General features: G+C 35.3%; 1 protein-coding gene across 1 annotated transcript in view; it reads right to left on the reverse strand.

The window, feature by feature from the left end:
- The window catches only part of LUZP2 (leucine zipper protein 2), a 533,028-nt gene that overhangs the window by 12,708 nt on the left and 499,062 nt on the right, over positions 1–21,258 (reverse strand). The window contains exon 10 of the mRNA XM_069564962.1: positions 12,401–12,496. Coding sequence (XP_069421063.1) covers positions 12,401–12,496 — 96 coding nt within the window. The remainder of the gene's footprint in view (positions 1–12,400; positions 12,497–21,258) is intronic.

A 21,258-nucleotide genomic window follows, 5' to 3' on the forward strand; every position in this document is an offset into this window, starting at 1 on the left:
TACACTCCATTCTCCCTCTGAAATAAACAGTAATACTTTAAGAATTAAAGCAGATGAGATGATTTATCAGAGATTCACTTAAAGTCTTCTCTGGGTTTTAATCTCTGATTCTTTTGATTACAGTAACTTTGTTAATGGTATTGAGCATTTGGTTCTACTTTACAAGAGGCATTAGTTTTGTCTCTGATGACTTTTCTGTATACATTAAAAGAACTCAAAATACTTAATATAAATGCATTCTGGGCAACCTGAAATTCTACCTAGAAAAAAAACATCTGACAGTTACAAGGTCCAATTCATTCTTCATATTTAATTAATATCTGGGACAAACTGGGGGCTAAAAACAAGCATGATTTTCAGAATATATAAAAGAAAAAAATGAAATTAAGTATCAAGTTTTTAAGACACATTGGCTAAATTTTTCTCTCATGTGACTTTTGAGCATGAAATTTTTTTAAATTATAGAATGATACTTTAGTACTGTTTTAATATTAAAAAGGCAGAAACTGGAAGAAGTTCAAAGATTAAAAATGGAATGTTGAGTGAAGATGATGGTAGGTAGTAGAGGAACAGTGGCCTGGGAGGGAGGCAGGGTCTGACACTGATGTCCTCTGTTACCAGGCTCCTCCAGGCAAGTTGCATTCCCTCTCTGAACCATAATTCATTCATTACATGAAATAGTTACAATTTGGAAACGGGAAGCCCTAACATAATCATTTTAGATATTTTGGAAAAGTATTTAAAATCATCTGTTAAGATTTGCATTTTGTTTGGTTCTGAAGGAAATATCAGTACTTTTATATCTGTCCTCAAATTGCCTATTATCTAATGCAAAATGAGAACCTTATACATATAATCACCTTGCAAGAGGGACTATGATACGGGATAAATCATGTTTAAGAACCAAGCACTATGGAGACCCAGAGGAGAAAACCATTTTGTCTCAGGGGAGGTAAGAGAGGTCAAAGAGTTATCAACAAGATTAAGCTTTGTATTAAACACACTGTTTGACCTATTTCCTTATAATAATTATTAACGTGCTTATTAGGCTATTTATATTTACCAAATTATAAGTTACCCATTATTCTTATGGTTTCTATATGACATCTGGTAAGAAAGCATACTTAAGTTTACATTTTGCATGATTTAAATTAAGATGTTATAGGAGGGTAAACATGGAAATCTGTTATCTAATGTGAAAAGCAGAAATTTATTCTAAAGACCTTAGGTAACTATCTGTCCTTCCCATATAATCTGGAGGCATGCCTGTTCCTTCTTAAAAAAAAAACCACAGGAGTACAATGAAGACTGCCTATTATGAAGCCAACCTCTTCAGATGGTCTGATGGAACGTAGCCCAGAATGACAATTGTGTATGGTCACTCAGCCCAATTACAGTAGGGCATGACTCTCCTAGAAAATTTTTGTTAATGTAGTGTCTGCCAACAATTTATCAGGGCATCAAATGTCACACAACGAATATTGGATATAATTGTAAACTAGAACTCTAAAAATCTCTGCCAAAATTGTTTTAATATGAAAATGCTGGCATAAGTTTCTACTAGCAGCTCTAGATTTATTTCCTGCACACTTTATGCTCTCATTTTCCTAGACAATGCTTTGCTGTTGAATAAACTCCCTTTGGTCAGGGACTTGCAGGCAGGTGCAACGGCAAGATTCTGAGCAAGGAGTACTTACAATGCTAAGTATAAGCCATTGTTGCCTTTCATTTCCTCAGCACATTAAGAAAAGTTAAGTGTGTGCTATCTAGAGGAGTCAGAAACATTATAAAACACATTTACACTGAGTAGTAGGTCTTATTCCTTTTGTGAAAATTAACATAAACTGCTCAGTATCTTTAATTCTTGATATGCTATTAAACAATATGAGGCACATTTGCAAACTGCAGGAAAATGGGATAAAGCAGGTACATCCTTTGCTTTCTCCCTGTGACTACAAAATTATCATTTGAGCAAAACTACTTTCAAGGGAACTTAAACATTCCCCCAAACTTATAGTCCAATATGTTGTTAAGCTCTTGTGGATCCATTTCAGGTTCTCTACATCCACTAACAAAAGGGCCAACAAATCCAGAAGCCATTTTCCTAAGTGACCCTGCCTGGTTGGATAGGGCAGGAAGTAGAACATATCTAAGAATATGCATGGGCCCTAATTCCAAGATTAGGACCTTGCCATACAAGATATTAAGACCATGAATATGGAAACGGCAGAGTAAATTCAGACTGAACCTATAAGGACATCCATAATAAAACCAAACACTGTATAGTTAATCTCCATGACTACAATCATCATGATAAGCCTATAAGAAAGAAACATGAAAGATTCTGAAGAATGTTTAACAGGAAATACTGATGGAAGAATATCTAGGAGGGTTTATTCAGACAACACACATTCCTGGTCTGTGCCCTAGATCTACTGATTAATAATCTGTGGGAGTGGAGCCTTACCACAAGCAGTTTTATTTGAAAATAGTTGATCTGAATTTTATAGAAAAGGGATCTGAATAACAAAATCACTTGCCAATAAGTGACGTGTTAGGAAAACAGCACAGCGGTAATTTCCAGGTTCTTTTTAGTATGTTATTTAGTCTTAGGTATGACCAATAGAAATCCAAATGAATCACCTTTGCTATTTATTTACTAAGAAATTGCATGTGCTCTCATCAGCACTCAGTGAGGTTGCTGATCATCCTAGAGTCTTGGAACAGAAAGAGATGCTCTCATGATAGCTCTTTTCCTCTACTCTAAGGCTTCATTTCCTGACTACATCACAGAATGGTTGTTTCTCATTATTTAATTATATAATATACCATGTCTTCTATTCTATGCTAATTCTGTTTTCAGAAAATTTTCATTGAGTTCACTTTAATATTTGACTGAAATATTCACCTTTTTATAGCTGTTTCCATCAGTTACATCTGCATCTGCCCTAAGAGTGAATCAGATTAGGTTTTTTAATGATGGCTATTCTGACTGATGAAGGTGGTAATTCATTGTGATTTTTATTTTCATTTCTGTAATAATTAGTGATGCTGAGTATCTTTTCACGTGCCTATTGGGCATCTGTATATCTTCTTTGGAGAAATGTGTATTTAGGTCTTCTGCCTATTTTTCAATTAGGCTTTTTTTTTTTTTTTTTAGGTTATTGCATTATATGAACTGTTCATACATTTTGGAAACTAAGCCTGGTTGGTGGCATTATTTGCAAGTTATTTCTCCTGGTTAGTAGGTTGTACTTGTTTATGGTATCCTTTCCTGCACAAAAGTTTGCAAGTTTGATTAGGTCCTGTTTGTTAATTTTTGTTTTTATTTCTGTTTCCTTGGGAGACTGACTTGGAAAATACTGGTACAGTTTATGTCAGAGAATGTTTTGCCTATGTTCTTTTCTCAGAATTTTATGGTGTCATGTCTTATAATTAAATCTATGAGCCATTTTGTGTTTATTTTAGTGTATGGTGTGAAGGGTGTATTCTAACTTTGTTGATTTACATTTGGCTGTCCAGCTTTATCAATACCGCTTGCTGAAGAGACTGTCTAACTCCGTTGTATTATCTTGTGTTCATTGTAGAAGACTGATTGACTATAGATGGCTTCCCAAGTGGCTCAGTGATAAAGAATCTGCCTGTAATGCAGGAGATGTGAGTTCAATCTCTGGGTCAGGAAGTTCCTCTAGAGAAGGAAATGGCAACCCACTCCAGTATTCTTGCCTGGGAAATCCCATGGTCAGAGGAGCCTGGAGGGCCATGTTCATGAGGTCTCAAAAGAGTCAGACACTTTGGGGTTCTGTATTCTCTTCTGTTGATCCAAATTTTATGTCAATAGCTTGATGTTTTGATTACTGTCCCTTTGTGGTGGGCTTCCCTGGTGGCTCAGTGGTAAAGAATCTGGTGAAGAGATGCAGGTAAAGAGCCAGGTGCACCAGAGTCCACGGGGTCGAAAAGACTGAGACACAAGTTAGTGATGAAACAACAGCCTTTGTAGCACTGTCTGAAATCTGGGAGGGTTATGCAGCATTATTTATAGTATCCAAGACATGAAGACGATCTAAGTTTCTAGATGAATAAACAAAGTGTTACATAGAGAGGAACATATATGTATATGAATATTATTCAGAGATAAAATGGGAATTCTGCCATTTGTGACAACATGGATAAACACTGAAATACAAAGAAAAGATATTAAAATTAAGAAGGGAAAATCTACAAATAATATACACGGGAATCCTCATAAGTTTATCAGCTGAATTTTCAGCAGAAACTCTGCAGGCCAGAAGGGAGTGTCAGGATATAGTTAAAGTGATATTATTATTAATCAAAAGAAAGCTGAAGTAGCCATATTAATTTCAGACAAAGCCAGCTTCAGAGCAAGAAAAATATCAGGGATAAAGAGGGACATCTATATAATAATAGAGGGGTCAATTCTACAAAAAAAAAAAAACCCACAACAATTCTTAACAAAAATACATCTAACAACATATTTTCAAGATATTTGAGACAAAGCTAATAGAACTGCAAGGAGAAACAGAAGTGAACCAGTACCACTGGATAGAGAGTTTCAACACTCTCTATCAATAGTGGGCATATCAAGTGAGCAGAAATCTCCAAAAATAGAGTTGACGTGAAGAGCACTACAAATCAAATGGATCTAACTGATATTTAAGGAGTACTTCATCAAACAAGAATAAAATACAGATTCTTCTCAAGGTAGCATGGAACATTAGACAGACTGCATTTGAACAAATGTAGAGTATGCCATCAGACTGTAATGGAACTAAATGACAAATCACAGAAAGATAGTTGGTTGCTGTATGGAACTCTGAACTATTGCTCAATTACTCTGCAAACCAAAAGCTGTATTTAAAAATACCTGCTGTCTTTTAGAAAGACACCATTAAGAAAATGTAAAGACAAGAAACATCCTGAGTAAGAGAAGTATTTGCAAATCATATATCTGGTAAAGGATATATATCCAGAATATGTAAGGAATCTTGCAACTTAATACCAAGAAGACAGACAACCCCAATAAACATGGGGAAAATATCTGAATAGACATTCACCAAAGAAAATATGTGAATTCCTAATAAGTATATAAAAATATGCTCAAATTTTTAACCATTTGGAAATTAACAGTTAAGCCTGGATGAAATTTGATTTCAGACTCCTTAAATTTTATTTTTAAGCAAAAATTCAGACAATAGCAAGTGGTGACAAAGATGTAGAGAAAATGGAACTCTCATAATTGCTAATTAAGATGTAAAATGGTACAGCCACTTTGTTAATGTCTGTCTGTTTCTTAAAAAGTTAAGAAAGTATTTACAGTATCCTATTCTACTTCTGGGTATCTACTCAAGAAAAATAAAACATATGTCCACTTGAAGATGTTTATGTAAATGTTCATGGTATGATTAATTCATAATAGCCAAAAAGTGGGAAAAAATCCAAAAGTTATCAGCTGGTGAATGGATAAGGAAAATGTGATAAAATCATACAATGGATTCTATTTAGAATAAAAAAGAACAAACTACTGAAATATATTATAATATAGATGAAACTCAGTCATTATGCTACATGAAAAAGGGAATGCAAAATGCCACATGCTGTATGATCAATCTATAAAATCTATGGAAAAGGCAAACTTATAACCAGTGGAAACTAGGTTAGTGGTTGTCTTTATAGAGATTAACTGTAAAAATGGGCATGTGGTATCTTACTAGGAAGATAGAAATGTTCTAAAACTGGCCTGTGGTAATGGTTGCAAAACTTGGTACATTAAATAAATGCATAACTGAAATATATACTTAAAACCTGTGATTTTTACAGAATGCAAATTGTTTTTAAAAACTGTCATATTCATGCAGATGACACCACCCTTATGGCAAACAGTGCAGAAGAACTAAAGAGCCTGTTGATGAACGTGAAAGAGGAGAGTGAAAAAGTTGGCTTAAAGCTCAACATTCAGAAAACTAAGATCATGGCATCCGGTCCCATCACTTCATGGGAAATAGATGGGGAAACAGTGAGAGACTTTATCTTTTTGGGCTCCAAACTCACTGCAAATGGTGATTGCAGCCATGAAATTAAAAGATGCTTATGACCAACCTAGACAGCATATTCAAAAGCAGAGACATTACTTTGCCAACAAAGGCCATCTAGTCAAGCCTATGATTTTCCCAGTAGTCATGTACAGATGTGAGAGTTGGACTATAAAGAAAACTGAGCACCGAAAAATTGATGCTTTTGAACTGTGGTGTTGGAGAAGACTCTTGAGAGTCCCTCGGACTGCAAGGAGATCCAACCAGTCCATCCTAAAGGAGCTCAGTCCTGGGTGTTCATTGGAAGGACTGATGTTGAACCTGAAACTCCAATATTTTGGCCACCTGATGTGAAGAGCTGACTCATTTGAAAAGACCCTGATGCTGGGAAAGATTGAAGGCAGGAGGAGAAGACAGAAAATGAGATGATTGGATGGCATCACCGGCTCAATGAACATGAGTTTGGGTGGACTCTGAGAGTTGGTGATGGACAGGAAGTCCTGGCACACTGCGGCCCAGGGGATCGCAAAGAGTCAGACATGACTGAGTAACTGAACTGAACTGAATACAGACTGAAAATGTATGTATGTATATATGTGTGTGTGTGGGCTAAATTATTACCCAGATTGGCTAGAATGTAAACATTATGATAATATAGAATGAATCTATCACTAGTTAAAAAAAAATGCAATATTCTCCAAACCCAGTTTGAGAAACAAAGAATACAATCATGATTTCTCCTGCTACCAAGAAGTTTTTAATGAGGTGGATGAAAGTGGAGCTGATTTTACAGAGTGAAGTAAGCCAGAAAGAAAAACACCAATACAGTATACTAACACGTATATATGGAATTTAGAAAGATGGTAACGATAACCCTGTATGCAAGATAGCAAAAGAGACACAGATGTATAGAACAGTCTTTTGGACTCTGTGGGAGAGGGAGAGGGTGGGATGATTTGGGAGAATGGCATTGAAACACGTATAATATCATATATGAAACGAACTGCCAGTCTAGGTTCGATATAGGATGCTTGGGGCTGGTGCACTGGGATGACCCAGAGGGAAGGGATGGTATGGGTAGGGAGGTAAAAGGGGGATTCAGGATTGGGAACACATGTACACCCGTGGCAGATTCATGTTGATGTATGGCAAAACCAATACAATATTGTAAAGTAAAAAAATAATAAAAATATTAAAAATAAAAAATAAATAAAAACTATCATTTTTCATAAGCAATTAGCTCCAGTGTGCTAATTTTTGTTCATTCTAGTTATTAAGACAGCACAAATCTCTCCTGTTAAGGAGCAAATGGACAAAAATTACCTTAAAATTTCTACTATAGTAATCATTTATTTTAATTTAATTTAATATTATTATACAATTTCTCATTTTATTTGAGAATAAAACTATAATTGTTCCAGTCAACCAAGATGAAAATAGAGACTCATATTAGACTTCATCCTTATTCTTGTATCTTTGCTTGAACACACAATTCTGGAAATTTCTCATTCTGATATTCTGTTTATTTCATGCTTTTAATCATTTGTTATTGGCTTCATTCAGATCCCTAGTTTATCTCCCCTTTTATTATTTTAAAAAATTTCCTCATTGGGTAGTTTCTAGATTTTTTTAATTTCATAGAGCAGAAAAACACATTAAACAGAAAAGAAATGGAAATAAATTTTCCAACTATTAATTTTGTCAAGTAAAGCCACCAAAATTAAAATTTAACTCAACAACTACCATGTATTTTCTCTCTGTAGAAAACTAAGTAGCACTGATTAGTTTCTAATTAAAGTCTTTTATAAAAAAGCAGTGAAAATACTTCAAAATACACATGAAATATACAAAACATAAATGTGAAAAAATAACTGTATTAGGTTCTCCAGGGAAACAGAACTAACAGAATATATACATAGATGTATAAGAGGTTTTTTTGTTTTTTTAGTAGGAATTGGCTCATGCTATTATGGAAGATGAGACATGCCATGATATGCACTCTCTAAGCTGGTGAATCAGGAAAGCTGGTGGCATAAAATTCAGTCCAAGTCTGAAGGGCTGAGAATAAGGCTGTTGTAATTCCCAACCTGAATCTCAAGCCTGAAGCCAAAGGCCTGAGAACTGGGGTGAGTGGCCTGCTGGTGTTAAGTCCCTGAGTTGGAAGGTTCCACAAACAGGAGCTGAAGAAGATATATAGCCCAACTCAAAGGGAAAAGAAGAAATTATGCTTCCTCCATCTTTTTGTTCAATTTGGGCCTTCTAGGGATTAGATGTTGCCTGCCATGTTTATGAGGGAAGATCTCTTCATCTACTAATTCAAATGCCAATCTCTTCTGGAAATTCCCTGTCAGACATACCCAGAATTAATATTTTACCAATTCTTTGGTCATCCCTGAGCTCAGTCATTTTGATGCATAAAACTAACTCTCACGGGGCCACCTCTTGTCAACCTGGAACAGAGATGCACTTCTTTACTCATATTCAGTCTCCAAACAAAGACAACAAGAAGGTTATATTTTTGCCAAACATGTTAAAACTATCCTTCCTTCAATAGAAAATGCAGCAATCCCTTTACCAGAAGAGGAGGTAAATTTCTCATTTTTCCTTTATGAAATTATGTTTTGATACCTTATTTGGATATTCAGTTAAAGCAATTCAAATTGAAGCTTGAATCACTAGCTTGTTAGAATCAAGCTGAAGCTATTTTCACATTGCTGTATTGAAATGGAAGGAATGCATTTCATGATATTTAACACAAATCAGAATATTTTGGGTGAATTTGGACAAGCTGAGTAAGGGTAGTTCTCACAGATCCAAAGAGCCCTTCACTTTTTCCTGTAAAGTGGAGAAAGCCATCAAAATTATTCTCTTACTATTGGGGAAAGCTGGAAAGGAACTCTAGAGCTTTCTATGATTAATTATACTCTGAGTACTATAGCTTGGGGAGATGATGGTATACTAGCTCTCTCATGGAAAGCTTAGCTATGGACAAAAATCGCACATCAGTTTCCTGATCAATTTCACAGCCCTGCTGCTCTTAGATTTGGTTGCAAAATAAGCAGAAGGTTCTGGGATGGATCCTCTCTACCTACTATCAAAAGTGACATCATAGACTCTCATGGCTACCATTACAGAGCCTCAGTTAGGCATTGCTGTCTCTCAAATGTGAAACTCTGTTACTAAACAACATACTAAAGGCATTATGTCTTATTTAAACCAATCTTTTTCAAATTAAGGCTCACAGACCATCTCTTTCAGAATCACTTGGATTGGAAAGTGTTGTCAGGTCCATGTTTAAAAAAAAAAGTTACCTTTAGTCCCCTTTACTTAGAATTTACTGAATTTTTCAAAATCTTTATTTTTAAAAGCTCCTCAGATGATTTTAAGAATCATGTACATATGAGATACATTGTTAGTAAAACAGCCTGCATATTAGAATTACCTGGTCATCAGTATTTTATAAAAATCCTCCATATGATACTACAGTGAGGATATGGCTAAGAACTACTGATCTAGAATTGGAAAAAAAGATATTCACAATAGTCTCCCTCACTCCTACTGCTTACACCTGGCTTATTTCACTCCCTTATGTTATTCACTTAGCCTTTATATGTAACTGAGCCTGCAGACTATAAATATTGAACACTCTCTGCACTGGCAAGTGTGGGTTCTTGGAAGTAGAGACTTCAAAGACGAAAATCTAGGGAACTGGGATCAGGTTAGAGAGAGAGTGTTCATGCTGGTACAGGTAGAGGAAGCTTTTTGAAGCAACCCAGTTGGGACCTCTACCAAGGTAGTAGCTGCTTATGCCACTTACTGAAGGGAGAGGAGCTACTGGTGACAAGGAAGGGCAACAAAAATAGAGTGGAACAAACCAACAACAACAAAGAATTTATACCTCTCTCTTGACAAGAAAAGTACACCAAACTATTGCTTTGAGGAATCTTTGCAAAACACATAAAACTTTTCAGAGTTTGCCTTAAATGGAAATATTTTGTTTCTTCAGTTTGATCAAGTCCTGGTTCTTCTGTTCTTTCAGATATTTTGGCCACTTCAATACATGAACAATTTGCTCATGGCACAGGTATACCAGTACAAGTGCAGGAAGAAAAGCAACTGAATCCCTCCTAATCCAAGGGCTCAGAGCAGGACATTTAAGGATCAAGCCTGAGCATTACCCTGAAGGGTGCAGGCCAGAAGCTTTCAAAATTCTAATTTGTTTCAAAGTTTTTTTTTTTTTTTTTAATTGAGATATCATTGGCATGTAACATTGTATTAGTTTTAGATATGCAACATAATGATTTGATGGAGAAGGCAATGGCACCTCACTCCAGTACTCTTGCCTGGAAAATCCCATGGATGGAGGAGTCTGGTAGGCTGCAGTCCATGGGGTTGCGAAGAGTTGGACATGACTGAGCGACTTCACTTTCACTTCTCACTTTCATGCATTGGAGAAGGAAATGGCAACGCACTCCAGTGTTCTTGCCTGGAGAATCCCGGGGATGGGGGAGCCTGGTGGGCTGCCTTCTATGGGGTCACACAGAGTCCAACACGACTGAAGCGACTTAGCAGACTTAGCAGCATAATGAGGTGATACATGTATATACTGCAAAATGATTTTTAGGTAGTTTTAGGAAACGGTATCAAGAAAAAACGGCCTTAAAATTAACCCAGTGGTCTTATCTCTTAACTGGACATAAACATATGAAAATCTTAACTATATCCCTGCGTGTTAAGTCGCTTCAGTTGTGTCTGACTCTTTGTGACCCTATGGACAGTAGCCTTTCAAGCTCCTCTGTCCGTGGATTCTTTAGGCAAGAATACTGGAGCGGGTTGCCATGCCCTCCTCCAGGGGATCTTCCCGACCCAGGGATCAAATCCGTGTCACTTACATCTCCTGCATTGGCAGGCAAGTTCTTTACCACTAGTGCCACCTGAGAAGTCCATATCCCTAATACAAACCAAACACCTTAGCTTGAGAACCCAGTGCCCCTCCTACCTAAGTCCCAAATTATCTTAGCCACACATCCCACCATTTTCTGTCCGATACTCTGTACTCATATTCTGATGATTTCTTGTCTCTGATATTGCCTCACACTGTCAAAAACCTATCTGTTCTACAAACTATAGCAAAAATTGTCCTTCTTTCCCCAACTCTTCTTGACTTCTTCTTCCCTTGGAAGTAAACTGCAGAATTTCTACTTCTCATTAACCTTATATTCTAAATTTTTGGCTTTGAACATGTTTCAACATACAAAGATGTGAAAGCCAAATTGTTGAGAAATTAGTATTTCTAAATTTACTTTGGCAGTCAACAGAGGAAAGAGAGATTGACTTGGTTAACTTGTTTCTATTCTGCCTTATTTCCTTTGCTATCTCCTGATTTCTTTTTCCATCATGAATAGTTTCAGCAGACACTTTCCATTTTGTCAACTAGATTAAAGGCTATCTTTGAATATATTAAATACAACTGATGTTTGCCATTTTTCAAGCCCAGATATGACAGATCGTAATTGTGCCAAAGTTCCAGAGTTAAAATTTCATTACACTTTTTAGAGTAAAAGCACAGAGTACAAATTCCTCATTTCCTGTTATCATTTGAAGGGTGAAAATGTCCTTCCTATATTGTAATATCTCTATAATTCAAGGTTTATTTGCTTTATGGGGAGAATACTGTTGAATCACATTCTTTGTTTGGAGTTGTGTTTGCTTTTAATATTTTAACAGCTTCCTGCCATATGACTGTGGGAATGACCACCTTATCTCTCTGGCAATTCAAGTTTATGAAAGTGAAAGTCACTCAGTCGTGTCCCACTCTTTGTGACCCCGTGGACTGTCCACGGAATTCTCCAGGCCAGAATACTAGAGTGGGTAACCATTCCCTTCTCCAGGGCATCTTCATATTCCTAATTGTCTGATTACACCTCTTAGTAGAATAACCACATGAATGATATCCAAAGAACATCTGCATTATTAAATGAAAAGTACAATGTTTAGATAGCAGAAGTGAAAGAAAAGTGTTAGCTGCTTAGTCATGTGTCCGACTCTTTGTGACCCCATGACTGTAGCCCACCCAGGTCCTCTGTCCATGGAATTCTACAGGCAAAAATACTGGGGTGAGTAACCATTCCCTTCTTCGGGGGATCTTCCCAGCCCAGGAATCAAACCCGGGCCTCCTGCATTGAAGGCAGATTCTTTACCATCTTAGCTACCAGGGAAGCCCTTAGATAGCAGATGTTACATGTACATAGACAGTTTCATGGCGGCAAAAACTAGGATTTTTAAAATGCTTATGTCCCATCCTTGTTTTCATGTTGAATGTTGTTAAAAACAGGTAAAATTAATCTTACAATTTGAGAGTCGCAGTCAGGGGTATGGAGTAGAACCTCTTCCTTTGTAGTCTCAATTTGCGGGGTTTCATTGACTTCAGTAGTGACTTCTTGAGGCTGGAGAGAAAGAGAACATTAGGAGGGAAATAGTTTCATCAAAGAGTTCCTAATGCTTTGTAAAACATGCTATAATGGCAACCTCACACTCAAGGAAAAGGAATAAAATGAAAATGTGTATATATCAGAGACCTTAACTGTACCTTAAATATTAACTATGAAATTGAATGAAATAATTTCTATTCAGTTTTGTGTGAGTGCTGTCCAGTAGGACTACTTTCCTACTGCAAATGTTTATTTCTTGCATAATAAACTTTTAAGGATTCTGGTTCTTAAAAAAAAAAAAAAAACAACCAGGAATCCTATCTTTCCTCTTCATTTTAACCTCATATCTATCTGGGAAATAATAAGTATACATCTTATTTTCTTAATAGTAAATATGATATTTTCTAACATCTCACTGTAAGTTACAAAAAGAATTATGTTGACTCCAATGCTTCACCTACCAATCAAATACTGTTTTATACCTCAAGAAGCCCTACATATTACTCTAAATTTCTTTGTGCTACTTTCTACACAGAAATGCACATGATCTAAACTGGGTCATCAAAACCTTCATTTTTGGAACTAAATACTGACTATATTAAAAAGAGGCTATAAATAGGTATATTAATTTCAGTAAGTTCACTTGTCCAAGTTGTTTCTACAATGAGACACTTCTTATAGTTCACATTCCCAGTCTTCTGAAGCAGCCTCTGTTTCTGTCCATCTCCAACTTTGTTACTTCTGCCTTCTCCCAGATAGTACGAGCTCCTGATGTTCTACCATTAAAATCTCCTTCACTTAATTTGGTAAGGGTCAATATTTATTGCTTGTAAACACAGAGATGTGAATGATACTGAGAGTCAAATCAGCAAAATAAAACTGTCAGAACAACATAAGGGTTGAGATAGAAACCATTTGCTATTGAAACCAACAGGAAGGAAAACTAACCCAGCTAGATAAGCTATAAAAAATGACACAGGTTCACCAATGATGGAGATTACATTTAAGAGTAGGTATTCAATATCTTCCTTAAAATATAAATATGCCCATATTGAAAAATGTTAGTGTTTGTTAATTATATTTTCTTATGCAAATATTGTACATTTATGAAAATGCTTCCAGACATTGGTGGTGAGGTTTAGGTAAGAAATATGAGCAGAATAAAAGCTTTTGTCTATCTACCTATCTATTTTTGTAGGCCTTGGCTAACTTGGACAAGATATAAAAGGGGCTCCATTTACTATTAAGTTCACAGAGAGCAGGTGGGAAGAATGACAGTGTAATTTTCCTCCTCCGTAAGTTTGCCAAAGTCTACCCTTGTGCTCATATATTTCACAACTGGGTTGGCTGGTTTTTCAACTTCTGCATCTGTTTACAAAAGTTATTTTAACTTGCTTCAGGAAGGAAAATTACATAAATTAATTTCTTTTAACGACTGGAGGAAATTATACATCACCTTCATCAATGTGAGCAATAAAGCATGAAAAGTTAAATTACTTTAAATACCAAAACATAATATTTGTTTTTAGAACTAGTTGCATTAAACATAATACATGCAGTCCTTAATGTAGGCATTTGCTACCAGTGAAATAGCTCTTTCTAAAAGAAAGAAGCCTTATTGAGTCTGATGAATTAACAAAGAATGGGAACTGGCTTTGGGGAATTATAGTGTATTTTGGTGTTTAAAAACATGTGAATTCTGGTTCTGGATTAGCACATAAATAAATTAGGGTCTTAGACACTACATATGACTTTGGAGGGCCTGTTTTCTACTGCCATACTAAATTCGGTCAAGAACACCTAAACTGCAATATTTTTGTTGCTGTTGTTATTTGTTGTTAAGGATAGTTTTAGCTTCAGAAAAAATTGATAGGTATAGGGACTGTCCATAAAGCCCCAGTTCTTACAAATGCATGGACTCTCCCATTATCAACATTATTCACCAGAGTGGTACAAATGTTACCAAAGGTGAATGGACATTAACACATCATAATCACTGAATGTCCATGGTGTATATTAATATTAGGATTCACTATTAGATGAAATTCTATAGGTTTGGACAAATGTGTAGTAACATATATCCATCATTATGCTATCATACATAGTATTTCCACTGCTCTAAAAATCCTCTGTGTTCTTCCTGTTCATCCCTACCCTCCTCACCCTTGGCAACCTTTAGTCTTTCAATTTTTTCCATAGTTTTTCCTTTTCTAAAATATCCATAGTTGTAATCATACAGTATACAGCCACTTCAGATAGGATTTTTTCATTTTGTGATATATATTTAAGGTCTCTCAGTGTCTTTCTATGGCTTGGTAGCTCATATCTCTTTAGTGGTGATAAATATTTCATTTTCTCCATGTACTACCATCCAGTAATAGATGGATTCACTGGTGAATTCTATCCAACAATTAAAATAGTTAATTTATAGCAATTCTTTTCAAGAAATTCCTCTCAATTTCTTCCAAGAAATAGAAGAGGTGAGAACACTTCTAAATTCATTTTATGAGTCTAGCATTACCCTAATACTAAAACCAGATAAGGATACCGTGAGAAAATAAAATTATAGGCCAATATTCTTGATGAGGGATTCCCTGTTGGCTCATTGGTAAAGAATCTGTCTGCCAATATAAGAGTCATGGGTTCAACTTCTGGGCTGGGAAGATCTCTTGAGAAGGAAATGGCAACTAGTTTCAGCATTCTTGTGTGAGAAATCCCATGGATGGAGGAGCCTGGCAGGCTACAGTCCATGGGGTTACAAAAGAGTCACTGACTTAGTGACTAAACAAGAAAAATAACTCTTAATGAATATGGGTTCAAAAATTCTCAACAAATCTTAGAAAATCATATTCAACAATACACTAAGCAAAACAAAACAATCTAATTAAAAGATGGGCTGAAGATTTGAACAGGCTTTTTCCCAAAGAAGTCAAACAGGTGGCCAACAGGTTCATGAAAAGATGCTCAAAATCACTAATTATCAGGAAAATGCAAATCAAAACCACAATGAAATAGCACCTCACATCTGTTAGATGGATATTATCAAAAAGATAGGAAATAACAAGTGTTGGTGAAGACATAGGAAAAGGGAAACTTGTGCACTCTTGGGGGGAATGTAAAGTGGTATAGCCACTATGGAAAACAATATGGTTATTTCTAACAAATTTAAAAATAGAACTGAAATATAATACAGCAATCCCTTAAATGCATCCCCATCAACCTAAGAGTACATCATTTGGACACACTGATAAAGAATATATGGTATATATGTATATAGACTATGGAATATTATTCAACCATTAAAATAATGAGAATTTACCATTTGGGGTAATGTTAATGGAACTTGAGGTTATTATGTTGAGTGGAATAAGGAGACAGAGAAAGACAAATTCTGCATGATCTCACTTAAAAAAAGAAAAAATATAAGCTCATAAACAAGCACAAAGGTTTACTATAGCACAGGGAACTATAGTCAATATATTATAATCTATAATGGAAAATAATTTCAAAAGTAATATATGTTTATATGTATAACTTGTACTTGCCATGTACAAGTACCTTGCCGTGTACTTTAAACACTATAAGTCAACTACACTTTAATAAATAAATATTGAAAAAAAAGAAAGAATATAAGCTCACAATTACAGAAAACAGATTGGTGTTTGCCAGAAGTAGGGTTTAGGGAGTAGTGAGTGAATTGGATGGAGGAGGACATATCTCCCTTATAAAGAGGACCATAATATGAATGGAGTGATTGAAATCATCTTTTTTGTTGATTTAATTTAATTCCCAGGAGTCCTGACCAATAAACAAGATTAGGAACATTTTAAAGGCAAGGACAATGCCTTTTTCAGCTCTGTAACATCTCACATCAAGGCAATCTATAGGAAGTTGATGAGCAGAAACATCATGGAACTCTTCAGATGAGGTCACATCTGAACCCTTTGAGGCTCCATCTTTTGAGTAAAGAGACTAACGTCCTCCGAGTCACCAAAGTAAAACAGGTAGAGCTAGTGATTTAACCCAACCTATCAGATTCCAATTTTATGTTCATTCAACTCCATCTTAATACTTCTCTACTAGGTATGATAGTGGTTGACAGGATGTGTCAGCCACTTACTTAAATACTATATAAGCCCCCATTTCACCCTCTAATCACATAATTTTCTGCAGGGGTCTAGTTTTTGTATTATGAGACACTGGTAAAAAGAAAGAGGATATCTGTAGAGTATTCTTGACCTTAGTTAGGGTCTAGTTTTCTAAACTATGCTTTAACTTCATTAAAGCTTGCTTTTTGAACAAGTAAGTATTAATAATTGTTTTAATAATATTAAAGAAAATAATGAATGTAAAAGTTATGCTCTGCGTGAAGGATACAAATACCCATATGTGTTAATTAAAGTAAACCTGCCAAACACAGCATTTTATTTTTCTACATCTTCATTAATTTTGTTCCAGTAAATATCTCTTATGGTTTTATATATTTACAGGTTATTGACAGAGCAAATCATCAGCAGGGGTGACATGCTTATCATTCAATCACAATCTTCCCAGAATCATTCCTTCTTGACCTTTAATTCACGGACTAAAATGAGACAAAGTGAGTGACCAGAAAAAATGTCTGTAATGATAACTAAAAATATTTTTGGAGGATATGGCCCAGAGTGTTAAACAAGGTGAAAGGACAATGCTTTCTCCTTGCTTTATCTCCCTCTCTGTCCTGAACATAAGGTAATATGGTACAGCACGCACACACATGCACACACACACATGCACACACACACACACAGCTTAGAAATTATACACAGGAAAAGTCTAGGGTAGGAATTGTGCGTGAATGCACAGCTAATATCAGCCATATTGATAATGCTCCAAACATGTTTTTATGTTGGTTGGTGGACCTATGTGTATTTGTTTTACTATTATGTACACAACTTAGGTAAACACATAAAATAATTAAATGTTATATCAGTTATCAAATATATCTATTGACAAGTGTCAATAGATTGAAATGGTTGAAATATAAAATTGTTGAAATACATAAAATTGTTCACACTTTGTTAATGTAAAATGATTCAAAAAACATTACACACAGATTCATCCTATTCTGTGAAAATGTATTAAAATGAATATGTACTAAAGTTTCTGAGAGAAAGTATGAGTTCTTGTTTCCTACTTGGTGGAATTATGAGATTGTTTTATGCTGTTTTAAAATCTTTTGCCATTTTCTTTCTTTCTGAAATAGATTTTTTATAAAATTAAAAAATGCTAAAAATTATAAATATTGTATATAAGAGCAAGATTTACTTTAGTCAAAAGAATTTTAAGAAATATGATGGAGAAATTGAAGCTAGAGACTTTACTTGAGGACTATTCTTATAGAATCAGATTTGACATAAGGAAAAGAGGATTCATATCTCCGAAAAGGTAAAAAGAAGAGAGTTCTAAAACAAAATGAGGTTTGTGAGAATGAAAACTAGTATATGAACATGCTTTAATGATAAAAAATAGTGGAGAAATCAGCTATGTCAAGTAGTTGGTAGATTTGACCTCCAGACTGAGGAGTTTAGACTTTGTCCACTAAGTAATAGAGAACTTAGTTGGTATATAAACAATAATATTTAACACCTTGATAACTGTAGACATAGTTACTCACAGGGTTTGTGTTTGTAACTTCAGTCTTTACCACACAATTCAGTTAACTGTGTGTACACACAGACACAATTTTATATACTATAAAAATAACACCTATGGAAATTGAGAAGGAAAAGTCTTCATGGGTATTTCTAAAGTTAATTTCTAAAAAAAAAAGTTGGTAATAAATTATGAAGTAACTGGAACATAAATAATTGCATACATTATTTAAGATAATTATTCTAAAATAATCATGAAAAATAAAATATTAGTGTTTCCGAATTTTTGAATATGAATACTGCTCTACTAAATGAATCACTAATTATTCTACAAGTAATACATGTTTATTAATATTTCAAAGTGACATATCTTTATATCAGAAGATTCATTTAACAATAATTTATTTTCTGAATAATAACCAGTAAATACATTGCTTATACCCTGAGGTACTACCAATAATTTTCAGATCCTAGAATAAATCAGGAACCTGACTGACCTCAAATAATACATGGATGTGTGTGGCCCCTATGTGTAAGGAGTATGATTTGAAAATGGGTTGGAAGTTGCATGGATATGTTCTGATTAAAATTTGGAACAATGGGGTTAATTTAGGTGGGAGTAAACACATTGATTTAAAAAGTTGAAATAACTATAGAAGTAAGAAAATAGTCCTATTTGCTTTTTCTTCTATTTTTTGAGGAGGTGCATGACAATAACAGTCTATATTTATAGAGTCCTTGCCATGTTTTAGAAAAAGCTATGTGCATTACATCTCTGTAACAAACTATGTTACCTTTTAAGAATAAAGAAACTACAATTCAAAGGTTAAGAGACTTGCCCAAATTCAATAAGCCAGTAAATGATAGACTTCATTCAAATATTCGATTTTTAATCATACTGAATCCTAATAAATGGCCACTTTAAAAATTAATTAGGAAAAGTTGATATTTTAACTCAATAAGCTTTTTTTAAAAAATTTTTTATTTTTTTACTTTACAATACTGTATTGGTTTTGCCATACACTGATATGAATCCACTACAGGTGTACATGAGTTCCCAACCCTGAACCCCCCTCCCACCACCATCCCCATATCATCTCTCTGGGTCATCCCAGTGCACCAGCCCCAAGCATCCTGTATCCTGTATCCTGTATCGAACCTAGACTAGCAATTCGTTTCTTACATGATAGTATACATGTTTCAATGCCATTTTCCCAAATCATCCCACCCTCTCCCTCTCCCACAGAGTCCAAAAGTCTGTTCTTTACATCTGTGTCTCTTTTGCTATCTCGCATACAGGGTTATCATTACCATCTTTCTAAATTCCATATATATGTGTTAGTATACTGTATTGGTGTTTTTCTTTCAGGCTTACTTCACTCTGTATAATCGGCTCTAGTTTCATCCACCTCATTAGAACTGAATCAAATGTATTCTTTTTAATGGCAGAGAAATGCAAATCAAGACCACAGTTGAGGTACCATTTCACACCAGTCAGAATGGCTGCGATCCAAGAGTCTACAAGCAATAAATGCTGGAGAGGGTGTGGAGAAAAGCTTAAGTTTTTTAAACCTACATTTCTTATAAAATGCTTTCCAAATACAGCATCTCTATACTAATGAAAAACATTAGAAAAACCATATTTATAATACAACAGTTAATCTCCAGAGATTAAATGGTTTGTAATTACTAAACTTTAATTCATCTGAGACTTTCCTGTTAAAATCTTAAATGCATTTCCTTTCATCTCATTTTATTGGAAATACAAAGAAGCTAAAGTTTACTGTCTAGAAGTATTTCTTTAGAAACACAGAATGCCCAGATAACCTTCAGCTTCTCAATCTAACTTCATTTTCATAACTTTCTAAAAAGAACCTTTAATACAAAGTTTTTAAAACTAATGTCCATTGGTATTAAATTACAGGTATTATTTTCTGTAGACAGTCCACTGCTTGTAAAAAATTAAGAATTCTGCAAAATCCCAAATGATTAAGGACAACTGATTTAAAGTATTTATATCCCTTCACCAATAAGCATCTTTGCCACAACCATTAAACACACTGTCTTCCTTTTTAAGTTGTAAAATGTACGTCACTCATTTACTCAAAAACTACTTTTGACCATGATGTGGCCAGAATATGGCAGACAAAACCTATGGAACACCCAGTCCGATGAAAGGACTGCATGTAAAATAAGTACTTCCAGGAAACTTTAATTAAATACAATTTGGATAATGATTTTGAGTTAAGATTTTAGATTACTTTGAGGGAACAGCACATGGTAGGGTGAGCTGACCCATCTGGAGGGTCAGATAAGTTTTCCTGAAGAAGTGGTATTACAAACAAGACCTGAAGGATGAGCAGTGCCTGCCTCCCCAGGTGAAGAGGCCAGGGAAGGGATAGGAAGAGGCATGGGACTGAGGAAGGAGGACACTAACTTTAAGGATCCCAAAGAAAGCAGTTATAGCTGGGGAAAGGTGAAAGCAGCGAAGCATCCAGTAGAGTGCAAGGCATAGATGTCTCAATGTCTGCCTAATTCTGCCTTCCAACTCAGATGTTCAGCTCTGCTTTCAAAGTCATCCATATCACGTATAGTTACCTCTTTGTTCCCCACCTCTTTTCCTCGCAGATTCCCTACATACCCCTATGCTGCATCTTCCAAAATGCTCACAGGGCAACTGTAATAAAAGCAAAGCTGAAACAGAGAATGCTGATCTTCCTCTGTTGGTTCCCTCGTATGTTCAGGTTAAGTGAAAATTCCTGGGTCTGGAAACAGACGTGCCTATAAAACCTGCTCTTTAACCTCTTTCTTCAGTTGCCCAGTTTCTCTCCCCCTGGGTCCCTCTCCTCCTCTCTGAGTATAGGTTTCTCTACATTTGTTGTCTTTCTGTTCCCTCTTACAAGTGTATGAGAAACACACACACACGTGGGTTCACAGAAAGTGTTTTCATGTCTTCCAGTATTCATAACAGTTCCTCTCCTGGCTCTGTCTCTCTGCCGTGGTTATTTCTTCTACTTTCCTCCAAATCGTTTTCCTTATACATTCCCACTTATTTTTGAAAATATAATTTGAATATAATCTTCACTACAGAATATTCCTGAAATCTGTCCTGTCTGCGCTTTTGTGGTATCATCCACAAAAATC

This window comes from Ovis canadensis, chromosome 21 (genome assembly GCF_042477335.2).
Source record: "Ovis canadensis isolate MfBH-ARS-UI-01 breed Bighorn chromosome 21, ARS-UI_OviCan_v2, whole genome shotgun sequence".
Lineage (NCBI taxonomy): Eukaryota > Metazoa > Chordata > Mammalia > Artiodactyla > Bovidae > Ovis > Ovis canadensis.